This window comes from Rana temporaria, chromosome 8 (assembly GCF_905171775.1).
Source record: "Rana temporaria chromosome 8, aRanTem1.1, whole genome shotgun sequence".
In the NCBI taxonomy this organism is placed as follows: Eukaryota; Metazoa; Chordata; class Amphibia; order Anura; family Ranidae; genus Rana; species Rana temporaria.
In genome coordinates, this window is record NC_053496.1 from 50,651,333 (window position 1) to 50,671,038 (window position 19,706).

General features: G+C 44.2%; 1 protein-coding gene across 1 annotated transcript in view; it reads left to right on the forward strand.

Moving 5' to 3' along the window:
- The window catches only part of M6PR (mannose-6-phosphate receptor, cation dependent), a 35,019-nt gene extending 15,646 nt beyond the window's left edge, over window positions 1-19,373 (forward strand). The window contains exons 3-7 of the mRNA XM_040361758.1: window positions 1,290-1,456; window positions 2,801-2,910; window positions 5,222-5,352; window positions 14,947-15,073; window positions 18,705-19,373. Of these exons, the coding sequence (XP_040217692.1) occupies window positions 1,290-1,456; window positions 2,801-2,910; window positions 5,222-5,352; window positions 14,947-15,073; window positions 18,705-18,827 (658 nt within the window). The 3' untranslated portion in view covers window positions 18,828-19,373. The remainder of the gene's footprint in view (window positions 1-1,289; window positions 1,457-2,800; window positions 2,911-5,221; window positions 5,353-14,946; window positions 15,074-18,704) is intronic.
- Window positions 19,374-19,706: the final 333 nt, after the last annotated feature.

Here is a 19,706-nt window from a genome sequence, read left to right on the forward strand (position 1 = left end):
CCACACAGTATGTTGTGCTGTCACGGTTATCAAAGCATGACTTCACCTTTTTTGCAGGTGTAAAAAAAAAACTTTTAATATTTGTTTTCTTGGAAGCCTGTAAATCATTGTACCAGCAATCGGCAGACTGCATGGGCAATGTCCGGCTCCTACGGACTGTTGTTGTAGCTGTCTGCCCACATCTCTAGGCAGGCCATTACTTCAGTCTGGGGAGCTCAATGGACTAGAAGACTGCTCACCAGTGCCCTCGCAGTACATTGAGAACTACGGGTGTTGGCCACAAAGATCTCTGTGAACGACTGACTCTGCTCAATGGCATCCTTTTCAAATGGTGACAGAGGGGGTGAGGATCCACACCTAGGCGTATATACGCCTGTAGTGCGACGCCGCAGCCGCCCCTGAGACGCTGGAGGGATGATTTCACATTGCCCTCTATGGAGATGGTTCACATCTCCACGCCGAACGCCGTACGCCTGCCGCCTGAAAACAAGTCCCGGACCTTTTTTTCAGGCGGCGTTCGGCATAGGAGATGTGAACCATCTCCATAGAGGGGGTAAGGCTGCATTCACAATCGCGGCGTTTTGTCGCCGCAATTTGCGGGACAAAACTCCGCGATTTTGTACGCCAAGGTGTGAATGCAGTGAATAAGGGGGAGAGCTGCAGGAACATGCTACATGTGCCACCCTAAAAACGGAGTGGAACATATAACATGTTCCCAAAGGTGAACTTATTCTTTTAACTTCAAAATGGAAATTTCTACAACCAGACAGGCTGGAGGAGTATGTGCTTTGAGGGGTGGCTAGTGCCAGAGGAACTTTTATGGCTTTATACTGGAGACCAAGGCTAGATAGATAGAAATAGATAGATAGAAATATAGATAGATAGAAATGGATAGATAGAAATATAAATAGATAGATAGTATATGGAGAGCAAGCAGGACTGTTTTGGAAGGCCCCCACTACAGCTAAAGTGATACAAATGGACTAAGTAGCATCAGATCTCATTGACTTCTATAAGTGAAGAATTGTCATTTCTCCCATACTGGGTGGCGTTGATTCCTGTGTATTGGAAGTCTGGGTTGGAGAACTTTAAATATGAGGGCCTCTCTGACAAAGACATGATGATGGTGGGATTATAGTGATCATTCATAAAACCTAAAGAAAGGGAGAAAAGCCCTCACTATTAACTCACATGAATGATATTATTTTTTTATTTTACTTTCGGAGGACATTGAATGAAATAAAGGTTTGCTTGTGGCACTACTTAACAAACTGACTTTCTGCATTTAGTTTTTATGCCAGCGATGATGAAGATGGTGATACCTACAAATATACATTTGTAATCTGTGGCCAAGTCAATACCAGCACAAGCTTGTATGCAGGACTGGTGCAATCCAAAGCGGGCTCCCCGGACACTGTGATTGGTCGCTACAATGACACCCACCTCATCAATGGAAGTAAGACTTTCCTTCTTTCTTCTTCTTTTTTTTTTTTTTTTTTTTTATCAACTGAAAGTCAACAACTTCATACAATTGGAACCTTGAAAACCGGTTTCTTATTGTTGTTCTGTTTGCTAGACCTGGTATTGTCAGTTCTCTGGACTTTGACCTCTGTCCTTTTTTCACGTGAACTTTTCTTGTGAGTTCCCTTCATGTTCCACCATATAATGTCAAAGAATAGATCTGCAGCAATATTACAATGTTATCCTCTTCCCAGCCGTAATTTTTAGTTTTTTTTTTTCTGCACAATAACACATGGGGGGGGGGAGGGATATCGGTCAATGTTCCCCATTTGACTGCAAGCAGGGCACACAAGAGCCCACCAATCTCTATCAGTGTCTGCTTTGGTTGTTAATTTGAGAATGAATCATTGTGGATTATTATGTGCCAGCTGTTAAGGGCTCGTGCACGTAGGAATATTGTCGTACAGCCAACAAGAAGCAAAGCCCTGCCCATAGAAATTTGTTAAAAACAAAACAAAAAAAACACTATGTGGGTATACGCCAGCAGCTGTGTTTTTTTTTTGTCCATGGGCATAATATGGTCTCCCAAACACTGAACATACTGCCATATACCTGGAAATTCATCTCCATGCATGAGCCTAGGTTATGTTTATGATATAGTAATAGCATGCAAGCTTTTGGGTTTGTTTACGAACAAAAAGCTTATAGAGGCCACATCACCTGAAGGGGGCAGCGCTCCGGTACGTACGTTTGCTCTGTTTTTATTATAGGATGACTAATTGGAGGGAGGGGGGGGGGGTTAAGACTGTTACAGATAAAAGCATGGTAGTTGCTTAAAGATAATGGGAAAATAGTTTAGAGCAGGGGGTCTCCAAACTTTTCAAAGAAAGGGACAGTTTTTTTTCCTTAAGACTTTAGGAGGGTCGAATTGGGGCCAGCGGAGACAGCAAATGTCTCGGGCCCAGCATTGGTGGCAATAAATATGGCCTCAAGGTTGGTCTCAGTAGGAGGAGGAGTAGTGTCCCTATTAGTAGGAGGTATAGTACCCCATCATTGGTATCAGAGGAAGAAATAGTACCCCCTTGTTGGTGTCAGTGGGAGGAATAGTGCCCCAAGGGCCGGATAAAGGCTAGTAAAGGGCCACAGTTTGAAGACCCCTGGTTTAGAGGTTACCTGGAGTATACTGATGCTGCTAAATGTATTACCTCTGCCCAGGAAGTGGTTAAGGGCAAGCATGGTTCTCTTCCCATGCTGTTTTTTGTTCTTTTGCTTTAGAAATACAGATTATTTACACGGAGCAGATGTGTTTTTTTAACTTTATTTTTTATTTGTGTTCTAGCGGATTGGATCATGCTTTTCTACAAATCTGGAGACAAGTACGACAATCACTGTGGTAAAGAATCAAGGCAGGCCATGGTCATGATATCCTGCAACAAGAACACCCCAGGGGTATGCTCTCCATTGATGTTTAAAGAATGTCACTTTTTTTTTTTTCTCGATAGGAAGTGCTTAATTTAGCAAGGAAATTCGTTTAGTGGCGTTCAGAAACAAATTTGTTGAATAACACAATGGCTGTTTATGAACTGCTACCACTTGGTATGTACGTTTTGATGGCTGCAACCACTGGCTATCTTTTCCCCTTGGCTATTTGGCTAATGCCGCGTACACACAATCGGAAATTCTGACAAGAAAAGTCTGATGTGAGCTTTTGTTTGGAAATTCCGGCCGTGTGCAGGCTCCACACACGGAATTTCCGCCTAGAAAAATTTGAGAGCTGGTTCTCAAATTTTAAGATGGGAAAAGTTCTTGTTGAAAATTCTGATCGTCTGTATGCAATTCCGACGCGCAAAAAAACATGCATGCTTGGAATCAATTTTTGATGCACGCTCGGAAATATTGAACTTCGTTTTTCTCGGCTCGTTGTAGTGTTGTACGTCACCGTGTTCTCGACAGTCAGAATTTGGTGTGACCGTGTATACGCAAGACAAGTTTGAGCCAAAATTCCGTCATAAACAAATCCACGGTTTTCTTGTTGGAATTTCCAATCGTGTGTACGCGGCATTAGACTATATGTGATTCAACACGTCAGTTTCCAAAGATTGTAGTCAATGGGTTAGTTGGAGGAGCATCCAAGGGCACCGGTAGTCCTGCAAGTAAATTAAACAGTGGACTTCAACAATAGCAACCCCACATTTAAGTGCCTGCCACTATCATACACAACAGAAGAACTGTTTCAGGTATAAAGTGCAGCATCCGAATTCCTGCAGATGTGGGTGAAAATTACAGCAGTTCTGACAGCTCTAAAACCTGATTGTGTCGGCACTTCATTTTTCTCCACATCTTTGTTGTCTCTATGATCGGCTGGCATGCTGTCCAATAGGCATGTGTAAGGGACAGGAAAGGCTTTGGCAGTATTAAGAAGTATCAGAGAATTGCTTTCACCACGGCCCAGTGTTCAGCTTTATAGGCAGCGTTTGTAAAGCTGCTGCAGGTTTGGGTCCCTGCACTTTATGCTTACAGCAGTTTGTCATTTTAAGTAATTTCTGCTGTAAATGTTGTGTGTCCTGTGTTTTACATATACTGTTTTTCTGTATCCTTGGTGCTTTCTTACCAAATTCCTCATGTTATTGGCCCCCCTAATGCAGGCAAACAAGACTATTTCTTTGGGTAATAGTGCATTGGCATTACTTTTTATATATTAAAGTGTAAGTCCAGGCAAATCCTGCTCTCTTGCACATTCCAAACCTAATCCTATCTAACCCTGAAAAGCAAAAATCAATGTACTTATCTTTTTCTGCAGCTGATCCGGTCTGGTTTCCAGCAGAGGAAACTCTGTGCAGGAGAGAACCGACAATGGCAGTGAAATTACTGGGAAGTGACGTCACCCATAGACTTACTATGGGGCTTCCATTGTTGGCTGCCTCTCCTGCACATGCCTCCACACTGGGACCGGCCCGAAGCAGAATAGGTAAGTATAGCGATTTTTGCTTTGCAGGGCTAGATTAGGTTTAGAATGTGGCAGAGAGCAGGTTTAGCGTTGGTTAAGGTTTTGCCTGAACTTCCACTTTAAGAACACATGGGCAGTACAGAGGTTAAAAGTCGGTTACATACAAACCACATGTTTATTCCTGCCTAAAGGTTGATTTTCTTGGAGAGATGTAGGGTAGAGATATCTCCTGAAGCCTCGTACACACAACCGGTTTTCCCGACGGGAAAACTGTCATGAGAGCTTTGGTTGGGAATCCCGGCCTTGTGTATGCTCCATTGCTGTTTTCCCGACAGGAAAACTGGCGAAAAAAAAAAAAAAAGAACCAGCTCCTGACGGTTTTTAACTCTGCAGTTTTCCTATGGGAAACACTGCGATGGAGCATACACACAACCAGGATTCCCAACCAAAGCTCTCATAACAGTTTTCCGGTCGGTAAACCCGGTCATGTGTAGGGGGGAAAAGTTACCGAGCAGGTTCTCCGGTTTTCCCCTTGGGTTTCCCGGCAGACTTTTTACTGCTGGAAATCCCATACGTGTGTATGAGGCTTTAGAGTTGTGATGCATGAACAATGTCCAGCTTGATAACAACTTTTTTGCAGTTTTTATGTAGCAGGAAAATTGATAAATAACATAAAAACATTCAACAAAAAGAAAATAAGTATATATTTGGTAATAGACTTGTATCCCAGTGAAAATTTATAGTAGTTTACCATGCTACTGCAATAACTAGCTGTGTAATCTAAGCTAAATGTATGTTCTCTTCACTTTGTAGGATGCCTTTACGATAATTAGCGAGGAAAGAAACAAAACAAGCAATTGTTTCTATCTGTTTGAGATGGACAGTAGTGTTGCCTGTCCAGCAGAGGAATCTCATCTCAGTGTGGGCTCCATTCTTCTCATTGTGTAAGTGCCCAGCTAGAGAATAAAAGGAGTATAGTTTCTAAAGTACCTGTGCGCCAGTAGTGATTTTATTTTTGAGCATTGTAAGCTGTGAGGATAACATGGGATTGTAAATGGGCAACACCTCAATAACGCAGTTTGTGCATACAGTAGTAAGGACGATTGGAGATTCACATCTTAAATGTACGTTGCCATGGGGGAAATATGAGTTGGATCAAGATATAGAGAAGGGAAAATTTTGGTGAGGTTAAAGGGTTGGTTTTGAGTAAGCGTTAGGTGTGGAAAGCGCCTGTGAGGGTTAGCTGGTCTATTATAGGTAAAGTCCATCCAAAGATGAAGGAAATTACGGAACGCGTGCACGCCCTTGAGCAAGCTAATAAAGGATCATTAGCGGTCAAAACATTTTTCGACCTGTTACTGTATAATATTGCCACCCCAAACCCAACAACAGAACAGACTGAAAGATACCAAATGATAGAGCTGTTCTTTCAACATACGGCCCCATCCCTCGAACGTCCTCTGAACCTTCAGAGTTGGAACACCCTTTATCATTGGAGGAAGTCGAAACAAATCAAACCGGGTAAAAGACCAGATAGGCTTACGCTAAGTTTTTACAAGTCATACGCAGACTTCCTAATCCCCCACTTTCTTAAAACGTTTAACGCATTCTCCTCCTCATCTCTCCCAAACCAACACCTTAGTAGCCCACATTACAGTGATTCGGAAACCCAAAGACTCCACCATGTATCAAGTTACAAGCCCTTCTCCCTTCTAATTTTAGATGTGAAGATTTTATGCAAAAATACTTGCCAACTGACTTTGCGCCTTACTCCCCAAATTAATAGGCCTAGACCAGGTGGGCTTCATCCCGGGCTGGGAAGCGAGGGACAACACCCTTAAAGCCATTGGCATACATGACCTGGCTATCATCCTCCCACCGACCTAGCTTCTTCCTATGTTTGGATGCGGAGAAGACGTCCGACAGAGTGGCTTGGGACTATAGGATAGAAACCCTTAAATCTATTTGCCTACGTAGCCACATGCAGCATTTCATACTAGCACTATATGCTACACCTACAGCAAAAGTCTGAGTTAATAGCCACCTGTCGAGCGCCTTCTCTGTATCGAATGGCACTATGCTGATTTGAGAGCCAATTTTGAAATGGCTGGTCAAACCCACAAATTAGCTGCCTATGCAGATGATATTCTGATGTTTTTCACAAACCCCATTACCACAATCCCTAACTTAATGTTTTTTATATTTCTTTATCGTACATCACGGGACACAGAGCGGCATTCATTACTATATGGGTTATATGGAGTACCTTCAGGTGTAGACACTGGCAATCTCAAACAGGAAATGCCCCTCCCTATATAACCCCCTCCCATAGGAGGAGTACCTCAGTTTTTACGCCAGTGTCTTAGGTGTTAGTCATGGTTTAGCTTGCCTCCGCATCCTTGGGATTAGGTGAGCTACCGGTTCTGTCCAAAAAAGCCTCAGCGCTAAAGTGGTCAGTAACCGGACCCCAAACCCTTGGGGTATAGCCCATAATGCTTTTCTTTTTAGAGAGCTGGACCCTGGGCCCAGAACTTAGAAACCTTTGGGTACCTAAAGTTTTCTGTTGCCAGGGTGCTATATGGGCCCAGGACAGTGGATCCTTCATAGGAACCCAGGGCCTGAAGGTCTAGACATCCCCACGGAGATGGGGGAAGATTGGGCCTCTTGCTTGGCAAAGTCCTGCGGCATGGAGCAGGTAAGTGAGGGGGAAAACTTGCGGAACTTGGTTCTTAGCAGGTTTTTTTCTGGGGGGTCACAGGGGACATGCCTAAAGTTATGCACTGCATCTGGCAAACTAGTCACATATCATAAAGATAGGATGGCTCTCTATGTATTATTCCCCATAAGATGTGACCTCCCTTGTAGTGTTGGAAAAGCATTGAGTGGGGCCTGTGTTATATAAAAATATATGTGTGTGTCAGAGAGCTTTGCTTACCTGCAGGCCTCCAGGCGATGCTCCATTCAGTCTTCCTCCTCAGAGCCTGCAAGCAGGCAAAACGCTGACCTCCTCATGGTTCCAGGCTGCAGGCTGCAGTTTGCTGGAACAGAGAGGTCCCTTCCTCCCAAAATCCCCCCCCCCTCCCCCTGTCGGGAGGGGCATTTCCTGTTTGAGGTTGCTGGGGGGGAAGGGCGGGTCAGTGGCTTAAAGGAAGGGGCGGCCCTTCCTTGTTTGTTCCATCAATACTTTGGAACTGAGGAGAAAGACCAGAGCGGCAGCACGGGGCGCCGAGGACACACAGTGGCCAGAAAGGATATTGCAGTCTTCAGAGGACTGTTTTGTCAAGCCTAGAAATAGGCTGTTTCTTTTCCATCTCATAGTTTTTCTTTGCAATACTACTCAGGGGGACAGAATGTTTTTTCTTTCCTGGATTTGAAACAAAAACGAAAAAAAAAAAAAAAAAAAAAAAAAGTCATCTAGGGGAGAGGAAGCATTTTTTTATCCCCCAAACAGGTGTTTGGACAATTAACTTTTATAGTTCCAAATACCAATAGGTAGCAGGTGTACCTCGGTATTGTACCATGGTATGCCGCTGTTTTCCCTACAGGGAGCCTTGGGGCCATCGGGATCTGGGGCTGGAGCTGACGCGGGTCAGTCCAACCCTAAGATGGTCACGGAGGAGGTATTACTCACCTCTTTAAAAGAGATGCAGAAAAGCATGGGAAAAATGATATCCGCAGCTATGCGGGGCAGTAAGCGGAATAGATCTCCGTCGCCCGAGCGCGGACCCTCAGAAGAGGAGGTCCTTTCCTCAGGGGAATTGGACGACCTCTTGGACACGGACCAAGTAGGTTCAGGGATCGAAGACCCGGATACAGAGGAGTCTGGGGCAGTCTCCCTGAGGGAGAGCTGGTGGATTCAAGGATTGTCGGACTTGGTCCATAGGACATTCTACTTGCCAGTACCAGATCTCCAGGTATCGACGGTTTCAGCTTTGGGCTCACTGAGGGCGCCTCAAAGCAATGCTGTGTTTCCGATCCATCCTCTATTAGAGGGAATTTTGTTCCAAGATTGGAACAAGCCAGATAAGATCTTCTTACCACCTAAAAGGTTCTCTGTCCTATATCCTATGGAAATTTTTTTTTCCAAAAGATGGGCTACTCCTGCAGTGGACGCAGCCATCTCATGTGTTAACAGATCGTTAACATGCCCTGTAGAAAACATACAGGTGTTCAAGGATCCAGTTGATAAACGCTTGGAAGCACTACTTAAGAACTCCTTCACTACTGCAGGGGCAGTAGTACAGCCAGCTGTGGCTGCGATTGGGGTCGCTCAAGCATTATCGGATCAATTTAAGCAGATGCTTAAACTTATTCCGGCCCAGCAGGCAGAAAAATTTTCGGATGTCCCTAAGGCCATATGTTTTACGGTAGACGCAATCAAGGATTCTATCCAGCAAGCGTCACGTTTATCGTTATCCCTTATCCATATGAGAAGACTCTTATGGTTAAAAAGCTGGGAGGCTGAGCCCCCATGCAAGAAGCTCCTGGTAGGGTTCCCCTTCCATGGAGGACGACTCTTCGGAGAAGACCTAGATAAATACATTCAGACCATTTTAAACGGCAAGAGTACTCTCTTGCCAACTAAGAAGAAGGTTCAGGGACCTGCGTTTAAACGACAGTATTCCCCTGGGCAGGGGCCCTCTAATGCCAAGCAGTATCGACGGCCTCCTGCAAAAGCAAACTTCGGCTTCAACAGCAGATCACAAGGACAGGCTGTTAGAGGCAAAAGGCAGTGGTTTCGCAAACCAGCAAAACCAGCCCCCAAGCCAACCTTATGAAGGGGCGCCCCCACCCACGAAGGTGGGGGGAAGGCTGCGACTCTTTTCAGAGATTTGGGAAGCCAGCATTCCCGACGAGTGGGTACGGTCTTCCGTGGCCACAGGCTACAAATTAGATTTCCTAAGGTTTCCTCCTCCTCATTTCCAGAAGTCGAGGATTCCAAACGATCCGGAAAAGGGAGCCGCATTAAGATCGGCATTAGATCATCTACTTTCCCAGGAAGTAATAGTAGAGGTACCAGTCCTGGAACAGGGGCTGGGTTTCTACTCCAACCTATTCATCATCCCAAAATCCAATGGAGATGTCAGGCCAATTTTGGACCTAAAGATGGTAAATGCATATCTAAAGATCCGCTCCTTTCGGATGGAATCCGTGCGGTCAGCAGCTGCCACACTCCAGAAGGACGACTTCATGGCGTCCATAGACATAAAGGATGCCTACCTTCATGTTCCAATTTATCAGCCACATCAAAGATATCTACGCTTCATGGTGGCTTCGCGTCACTTCCAATTCGTGGCGCTTCCCTTCGGGTTGGCTACGGCCCCCCGGGTGTTCACGAAGGTCCTAGCTCCAATCCTAGCCAAACTAAGGATCCAAGGGGTCACGATCCTAGCATACCTGGACGACCTCCTAGTCATAGATCACTCGTCTCCCGGCTTGGAGCGAGCAGTGGCCCTCACGGTCCAATACCTCGAGAGGTTCGGCTGGGTCCTAAATCGAGAAAAGTCAGCTTTCCAGCCCACAAAGCAGTTGGAATATCTCGGCATGAGATTAGACACAGAACAACAAGGAGTGTTCCTACCTCTGAGGAAGGTAAAAGCCATCAAGGAATTAATCCTACTGGTTCTAAGCAAGAAAGAACCGACTATTCGCCTATGTATGAGGTTACTAGGCAAGATGGTGGCCACATTCGAGGCGGTACCATACGCCCAGAGCCACACTCGCATCCTACAGGCAGCCATCCTGTCAGCATGGAGCAGAAGGCCACAGGCCTTGGATATCCCGTTGCCGCTCTCATCAAGAGTCCGACAAAGTCTGTGTTGGTGGTTAGACCCTCAGAATCTACTGAAGGGGAGGTCTTTCAGCCCAGTGGCTTGGAAGATAGTGACCACAGACGCCAGCCTGACGGGCTGGGGAGCAATTTTGGATGGTTGCACTCGCCAAGGTACTTGGGCAAAGCCAGAGAAGCAGTTGCCCATCAACATCTTGGAGCTCAGAGCTGCTCGACTAGCCCTCAGGGCTTGGACGTCAAAATTGCAGGGGTTCCCGGTGAGAATTCAATCAGACAATGCCACGGCCGTGGCATACATAAATCACCAAGGGGGAACCAGGAGTCAAGCCGCTCAGAGAGAGGTGAGCTTGATTCTTCTATGGGCAGAGGCTCATGTGCCCTGCATATCGGCAATATTCATTCCAGGAGTGGACAACTTTCAGGCGGACTTCTTAAGCCGCCAGACTCTATGGCCGGGGGAATGGTCTCTGCATCCACTAGTCTTTCAAGCACTCTGCCAAAGATGGGGAGTGCCGGACGTGGATATCAGGGCATCGAGACTCAACAAGAAACTAGACAGGTTCATGTCCCGCTCAAGGGATCCGATGGCCTGCGGAACCGATGCGTTGGTTTGCCCTTGGCATCAGTTCAAACTTCTTTATGCGTTTCCCCCGCTCCAGTTACTACCCCGCCTGCTGCGCAGGATCCGGGTGGAGCACATACCAGTCATCCTGGTAGCTCCAGCATGGCCCAGAAGGGCATGGTACTCACTAATCTTAAGGATGGTAGTGGGAGACCCTTGGACTCTTCCTCTACGGCCAGACCTGCTATCGCAAGGTCCGATCCTCCACCCTGCCTTACGGCATCTAAATTTGACGGCCTGGAAGCTGAATCCCTGATTCTCAGGGGTAGAGGTCTGTCTCAGAAAGTAATCTCTACCCTAATCAGAGCCAGGAAACCGGTCTCTAGGGTGATTTATTACAGGGTCTGGAAGGCCTATGTAGGCTGGTGTGAGTCCAAGCGATGGCTTTCTCGCAAATTTACCATCGATAGAGTATTAAGTTTTCTCCAGCTAGGAGTGGATAAAGGATTGGCATTAAGCACAATCAAAGGACAGATTTCTGCTCTGTCAGTGTGGTTTCAGCGGCCGCTGGCCACCCACTCGCTGGTTAAGACCTTCCTTCAAGGGGTCTTACGTATTAGACCTCCAGTTAAATCCCCGCTTTGTCCGTGGGATTTAAATCTTGTTCTGTCAAGTTTACAGAAACAACCGTTTGAGCCGTTGGCTGATATTCCTTGGTTCTACTGACAAGGAAGTTAGTATTTTTGGTTGCCATAGTTTCCGCAAGAAGAGTTTCGGAGCTGGCAGCCTTATCCTGTAAGGAACCATATCTTGTTTTTCATAAGGACAGGGTCGTTCTCCGCCCTCATCCTTCCTTCCTTCCGAAGGTCATATCCAGTTTTCATTTGAACCAGGATTTGGTATTACCATCCTTCTTCCCTAAACCTACTTCCAGAAAGGAAGGGTTGCTGCATACCTTGGATATTGTCAGGGCCATGAAGGCCTATCTTAAAGCTACAAAGAAGATCCGGAAGACAGATGTGCTGTTCATTCTACCGGATGGGCCCAAGAAGGGGCAGGCAGCTGCAAAGTCCACCATTTCTAGGTGGATTAAGCAATTAATCACTCAGGCCTACGGCTTGAAAGGGTTGCCTCCTCCAGTATCATTAAAGGCTCATTCTACTAGAGCCATGGGCGCCTCCTGGGCAGCACACCACCAGATCTCTATGGCTCAAGTTTGCAAGGCGGCAACCTGGTCTTCTGTCCACACGTTTACAAAATTCTACAAGTTGGACGTAAGAAGGAATACTGATACTGCCTTCGGGCAGGCAGTGCTGCAGGCTGCAGTTTGAGACCCTCGGATTCCGGGGGCTCCTCTTGTTCGAGTTAAATTTAAAAATTTTATTTTTCTCAACTAAGTTGGATTTATTATGATTTGAGTATATCTCTAAATTAAATCCTTTTGTCTTGGAGATGTTCTCCCTCCCCTCATTGTAAGCATTGCTTTGGGACATCCCATATAGTAATGAATGCCGCTCTGTGTCCCGTGATGTACGATAAAGAAAAAGAGATTTTTAATACAGCTTACCTGTAAAATCTTTTTCTTGGAGTACATCACGGGACACAGAGCTCCCACCCCTCTTTTTTGAGGACCATTTTGGGAGGCATACTGCTTGCTACAAAACTGAGGTACTCCTCCTATGGGAGGGGGTTATATAGGGAGGGGCATTTCCTGTTTGAGATTGCCAGTGTCTACACCTGAAGGTACTCCATATAACCCATATAGTAATGAATGCCGCTCTGTGTCCCGTGATGTACTCCAAGAAAAAGATTTTACAGGTAAGCTGTATTAAAAATCTCTTTTTTTTTGCTTTTATTCAAAACTTTATCGAATATTCAAATACATTTTTCGAAATCCAAGGCACTGAACATATGCGCCCCGCGTGACACTCTTTAAGACTTTGACAACAAAACTTTGCCTTTTGAATGGGTATCTCGTGCCATCACATATTATCTAGGACCGTGATGGCGAACCTTGGCACCCCAGATGTTTTGGAACTACATTTCCCATGATGCTCAACTACACTGCAGAGTGCATGAGCATCATGGGAAATGTATTTCCAAAACATCTGGGGTGCCAAGGTTCGCCATCACTGATCTAGGAGTTCAGATTCCCATGAATGAAATCTACTCCAGGAACTTTACTCCGATCCTGAAAGCTATGCAGCAATGGACCTCCGAACCTTTCTCATGGTTTGGGAGAGCAGCCATTATCAAAATGAATGTTCTCCCAAGAATCCTTTACCTCCTTCCAAACTGTACCAATCAAGATCCCAGCAGCCTTCTTCAGAGTACAAATAGATCTATACCAACTTCATATGGCACGACAAACGCCCGAGAAAAAGTTAAGAAAGGCTGAAGATTCCCAGGTTGAAAGGAGGCGTCGGCCTCCTGGATATTTGTAAATACTATTGGTCGTGTCACCTTGCCAGGGTGATAGATTGGCATGTCCATACTTGCACTAAGGCATGGTTTAGATCGGAGGACTCGTTTTCCAAGATCCCGTTTCGTCACCTCCCATGGATCAAGCCAAACATGATGCCAAAAGATAGAACAATCACCCTCTAATAGGTCTCACATTACTGGTCTTTTAGACAGTGTGCAAGAAACTAAACCTTTCCTCCTCCCCTGGTCCATTAACCGACATCGATAGAATCCCGGAATTCCCACCAGGCCCCCGCTACATTCTTCCCAGACCCCAATGTCTCCAGCCGAGCCGAAGATTTCTGTGAAAAAGGTGATGTTCTCCCGTATGAAGCCGTATCCTCCCATCTCCCAGGCAGATTCATCCCATTGTATTCATACTTACAAATTAAACACTTCCTGCTGAGCTAAATACCCATCTACATGGTACAGAGATCAGTCCTATTTTGAATCGCTATGCTGCAGGTCCGAACCTCAAAATCACTTGATCTGACTTGTACGCTCAGATGTTCTCCGACTATAACCCCAAACTAAACAAAGCCAGTCGGCAATGTGAAACAGACTTGGCCCTCGATCTATCAACAGAAGAATGGGGAAGGGTGTACACTCATACACAAAGGGACGACAAACATCTCGACACGACAAGGAATTTAAGATATTCTCTAGATGTTATCAATGCCTGACAGACTACACAAAATCTACCCTGAAGTTTCTCCCACATGCTGGAGGTGCAATTCCGAAATAGGCTCATTGATCCATGTATGGTGGAATTACCCACTTATACAAACATTCTGGACAGAGATCATCACACATCACAACCTAGTCACCCGTACAATACTTCACCACACATCTATACCCCAGTCGGCTTTTAGAAGATCCCTGACCCTCCATTTAATAAATACATCTAAAATGTGTATTCCTGGAGAAAAAAGAACCTCCCTACTAAAAAAACGGGTCAAAAAAATTTGCTGAAATGGAAGATCTGGTGCCTCAAGCCAAAGACAAATGTTAATAAAACCTGCGCCTGTCAGTTGACTTTTATTGAAGGTCTCAAATTGCTAAACGCCTAAAGAGTTAATATTCAATGAGAGCTTGACCCTTGGCAGCAAATATAAAAAGGAAATAGTAACTACTTTACCCCTCAAATCAAATGATATCCCAATGCTAGAAAACTTATATAAACATAAAACACCCAATGCATAGGGTTCACTCACTCTGCTTCGTATCCCTCTGTGATGGGCAGCTCCTGCTCAAAGTATGAGCCCATATGGAGTGGCAGGCTAGGAGCAGTCATTGTCCTATCGCGTGGAAAGCAGAGTAGAATCACCTTAATAAAGATTATCACAATTGGACGGTACGTACCACTTGCTCCATCACCCCATCCCCTCCCCTCAATACCCTCTATGGTTCTAAATGTTAATTGTTTGTATGCTCGTACTTTTAGATTGTTGATAGACTGTTTGATATTTCTGTATATTACCCTAAAAATATCAAAACATTTGGAAAAAAAAGTCATTGGATATATTAAAGCAGGAAGGGAAGCATGCAGCCAGGCAACTAGATTTTTCAGAAGAGGGAAGCAGTGGTGGCTTCCATGTGCAGGAATTTTTACATCCCTTTCCTTTGGTAGATAGCAGTCAGATTCCTTCACCTGTTAATCAGATATAAGAGTCAAGGTGTGATGGGTAAAGATGTATAATTTAACACTCTGATCTTTTTCAGATTTGCGGTCCTAATTGCGGTTTATATCATCGGTGGATTCCTTTATAAGCGCTTTGTCGTTGGAGCTAAAGGGATAGAGCAGTTCCCCAATATCACTTTTTGGCAAGAGTTTGGCAACCTGGTAGCGGTGAGTATGATCCATATGGTTAGCGGACTTTATAGAGAGCAGTGGTAGTAAATGTGAAGTTTTTTAGTGCTCAACATAAATCCCCCCCCCCTTTTTGAAAAGTATGATTTTAATTTTTTATAGGGCTGTTATTGATTAAAATTTTCGTGTTCGATTAATCAATTTTTTCTTTAATCGATTAATCGACTAATTTCGATGAAATTTTAAGGCACAGATCCAACTATTAGCTGATCTCCTTGCATTAGTCAGTGGTATACACTATATACAATCACCCGACACTAGTTAGTTTCCACAATTCATGACTTAACTTCACAGTTCATATAAATATGTTTTAAATTCAAACTGTAGCACCGGTGTAAGTAATTTTTTCTTCAACTTTATTAAAAATGTAGAAAGTTAGTTTAACTTTAATTATAAAACTTATCTAGTATATTGACTGTCAGTCACTTTATAGTAGGCAAGTAGGCATCACTTTAGCCAGTCACGTAGCAGAGTGTTTATATTTTCTGGAAGCAGACATGATTGCATTTTATTGACAATATACCCTGAAGAACTGAACAGTCTTTCGCATGGAACAGATGTTGCAGATACACAAAGAATTGTCTGCACAAAACTGCTTAGGACAGGAAAACAATGGTTATTTTTGCCCCCTTCCCCTGATGGAGCCTGATGCATCCTCCTGCTCCACAGATGCAAAGGTACCTCAATCCAATGGGTGCAGTTTGCTCACACCCAGCAGGGTAAGTCTCACTGTCCAGGCTGTCCGGTGACATCAAGAATTTTAATCGATCAAAATAATTTTGATCGATCAAAAAAATTAAAGATTAATCGAGGAATTAATCTTTAATTTCTCCAGCCCTAATTTTTTATCAAGATCTCAATGAACAAATTTTGACAAAACTGAGTTTTATAGAACATTTGTTTTGCCAATTACATGAAAGTAAAGTTAATAATATAACTTTGATTACAAAATCTTCAGTTTTACTCCAAATTGGTTGATGCAAAAATGAATACACCCCACAACAAAAACTACATCTAGTATTTTGTATGACCTCCATGATTTGTAAGGACAGCACCAAGTCTTCTAGGCATGCAATGAACAAGTTGGTGACATATTGCAGCATCTATCTTTTTCCATTCTTCAAGAAGGACCACCTTTTAGAGCCTGGATGCTGGATGGAGAGTGATGCTCAACTCGTCTCTTCAGAATTCCCCATAGGTGTTCGATTGGGTTCAGATCAGGAGACATACTTGACCACTGAATCATTTTCACCCTGTTCTTCAGAAATGCAACAGTGGCCTTAGATGTGCGTGTTTTGGATCATTATCATGCTGGAAAAGTGCACGACCTACCAAGGGCACGGAGTGATGGCATCTTCATTCAATATAGAGCATTACATCTGTGAATGCATGATGCCATCAATCGGTTCCCGACACCAGCAGCATTCATGCAGCCCCAAAGGACACTGCCACCACCATGTTTGTAGGCACCATACATTTTGTTTTCTTTGTACTCCACCCTCACCTTCCATCTTTGTTAAATTTTTGTTTTGCTTATGCTACAGTATTCTGACTGACATGTAAAGCTTTACTAATCTTCTTGTAGCCTTGGCCTGCCTTGTGTAAAGAAATTATTTTCTTTCTCAGGCCTTGTGACATTTCTCTTCCATGTGATTTCCTCTCCTTCACGGCCCCCCCCCCCCCCCATGACGTTTACCATTAAGAAAAACTACACAACCATTGGTCCCTCCACACATGCCAGGGTGACATATTGCAGCATCTATCTTTTTCCATTCTTCAAGAACGACCACCTTTTAGAGCTTGGATGCTGGATGGAGAGTGATGCCTCTGACCTCTCCTTCAGCCCCCACATCCAATCACTGGCTAAATCTTGCCGCCTTGACCTCCTCAACATCTCCAGAATTTGACTCTTCCTGACTAATGACACCACAAAGCAACTTATTCACTCCTTGATTATTTCCAGCCTTGACTACTGCAATTCTCTCCTTAATGGCCTACCCTTACGCAGGCTATCCCCCTTCAGTCTATTATAAATTTTCATTCTAGACTAATACACCTTACTAACCGATCCGTGACTGCTGCTCCTCTCTGCCAATCCCTTTACTGGCTCCCCCTACCCCACCGTGTAAAAATCAAAATGCTAATTACAACATACAAGGCCATTTACAACATCACCCTCATCTGCAGATATCGCCCAAATCGTCCCTACCGCTCCTCCCAGGACCTCCTGCTCTCTAGCTCCCTTGTTACCTCCTCTTATGCTCGCCTTCGGGACTTCTACAGAGCCTCTCCCATCCTCTGGAACTCCCTGCCCCAGTATGTCCGATCAGCCCCTACCCTGTCCACCTTTAGGAGATCCCTGAAAACTCATTTATTCTGGAAAACCTATTTGACACCCACCTAACAACTGTCCCTGAGCCACCCCCATCAAATCACTCTGCAGCTTTTACCGTTTGTATCACCACCCCCTCCCTTTAGAATGTAAGCTCTACGAGCAGGGCCCTTTTGTACCTCTGTATTGTACTGTAATTGTGCTGTCCCCCCTCTACATTTTTGTGAGCTGGCGCCATCTGGTGGTGGCCGTTGGTATTACAAGTTAAGCATTACAAGTTAACAGCAATTCTAATGTCATTTTTCACTATTTTGACTGCCATCTTCTTCCCTCTAATTAGAACCCCCAAACATTATATATATTTTTTATCCTAACACCCTAGAGAATAAAATGGCGATCGTTGCAATACTTTCTGTCACGCCGTATTTGCGCAGCGGTCTTACAAGCGCACTTTTTTGGGAAAAAAATGACACGTTTTTTAATTAAAAAAATAAGACAACAGTAAAGTTAGCCCAAATTTTTTTTAATATTATGAAAGATAATGTTACGCCGAGTAAATTCATACCCAACATGTCACGCTTCAAAATTGCGCCCGCTCGTGGAATGCCGACAAACTTTTACCTTTTAAAATCTTCATAGGCGACGTTTAAAAAAATTCTACAGGTTGCATGTTTTGAGTTAGAGGAGGTCTAGGGCAAAGAATTATTGCTCTCGCTCTACCAATCGCGGCGATACCTCACATGTGTAGTTTGAATACCGTTTACATATGCGGGCGCTGCTCACGTATGTTTTTGCTTCTGCGCGCAAGCTAGTCGGGACGGGGTGCGTTTTCTGGCTCCTAACTTTTTTTAGCTGGCTCCTAGATTCCAAGCAAATTTGTCAAACCCTGGTTTAACCCATGCAGATTTGTTATCTCATCACTAGTAGACTGATGAGACTGAGAGTATTGAGATCAGTTTATGAAATATACATATTGCCGTTCCCAAATGGAACATGTATACTACTATTACTACCGATCCTTTTTTGAGCCAGCTGATGTAAACTATAAGGCCACACTAGAGATCCTGTCACTAACCGACCCTGACAGGGCGACTCTCCTTTGAAGAGGATTACTAGTCTAACGTGCCCATTTAGTAGCAAACTTGCACTCCTTCGACATTCAAAGATGCTGGCATTGCCCAGGCCGGTCTGTAACCAATGGTGTCACAGTATGTCAAACTGACATTTCTCAGGTTGAGCTTTATTGAAATAAATCTAATTTTATTCACTTTCTCTTAGGATGGCTGTGACTTTGTGTGCCGATCTCGGCCCCGGTCTTCGGAAACTGCCTACCGTGGAGTGGGAGATGATCAGCTTGGGGAAGAGCCAGAAGAGAGAGATGACCACTTACTACCTATGTGAAATCCAGTTCCCTACGACATCCCCTGATGTGTTACAAATGGAAGAAACTACACTTTCTACCACATTTCTTACCTGCTGCTTAGAACCTCCTTTTTGTTTCTTAAAGCTTCTCCGCTGCCATGTGGGCATTGGTTCCCACAGCCCTTACGTGGTGAAAATGCTGCCACAATATTGTCCTGGGAAGAGACTTGAAATGGCTTGTGTCTGAGAGTATAGCCAAGGTGGCTAGCGCTCCTGAGAATCCTGGTTCTTACTTTCTGATTTAAAGTAAGGAGCATTGTCTGCTCCTGGTACTGCTGCGGTGTTGGCCTTAAAACCAAAAACAGACATACTCAGGTTAAGTCATAGGATGGGAAAGATGTTTAGAAAGATCCTGACTGGATCATACCTATGGGCCAGGATTGGATAGATTGTGTTTGGCTAGTTATGACCCACATTATTTCTGAATTATGGTAATACTTACTGAACTGCCAATAATACTGTAGGCCCCACCTTTTGCTTTTTGTTCTAAAAACAAACAAGGTCCTTATCTGACATTCAATTTTATATATCTGTTACATATTTCTTGCAGCAACTGAAATCGCTGTCTCATCTTCCTGCTTCGCCTTCTATTGCTTTTCCTATAGATATTTGTTTTTTTTGGTTCTTTACCTTTTTATGGGTGTTTATATCTTGTGTGACTACTGGCAGATTTTTCTGGATTTTTTTTTTTTTACAAAAAAGTAAAACAAGAAAAAAAATTCTAAACGTAATTTGTGTGTGTTGTGTTTTTTTTTTTTTCTCTTTTAATTTTAAAGTTACCAGCTGAGGACCTTTTGTGGGTATATCGGACAGTCTATCGCCGACACACCACACTAAGATAACGTCCAAATGTTTTTA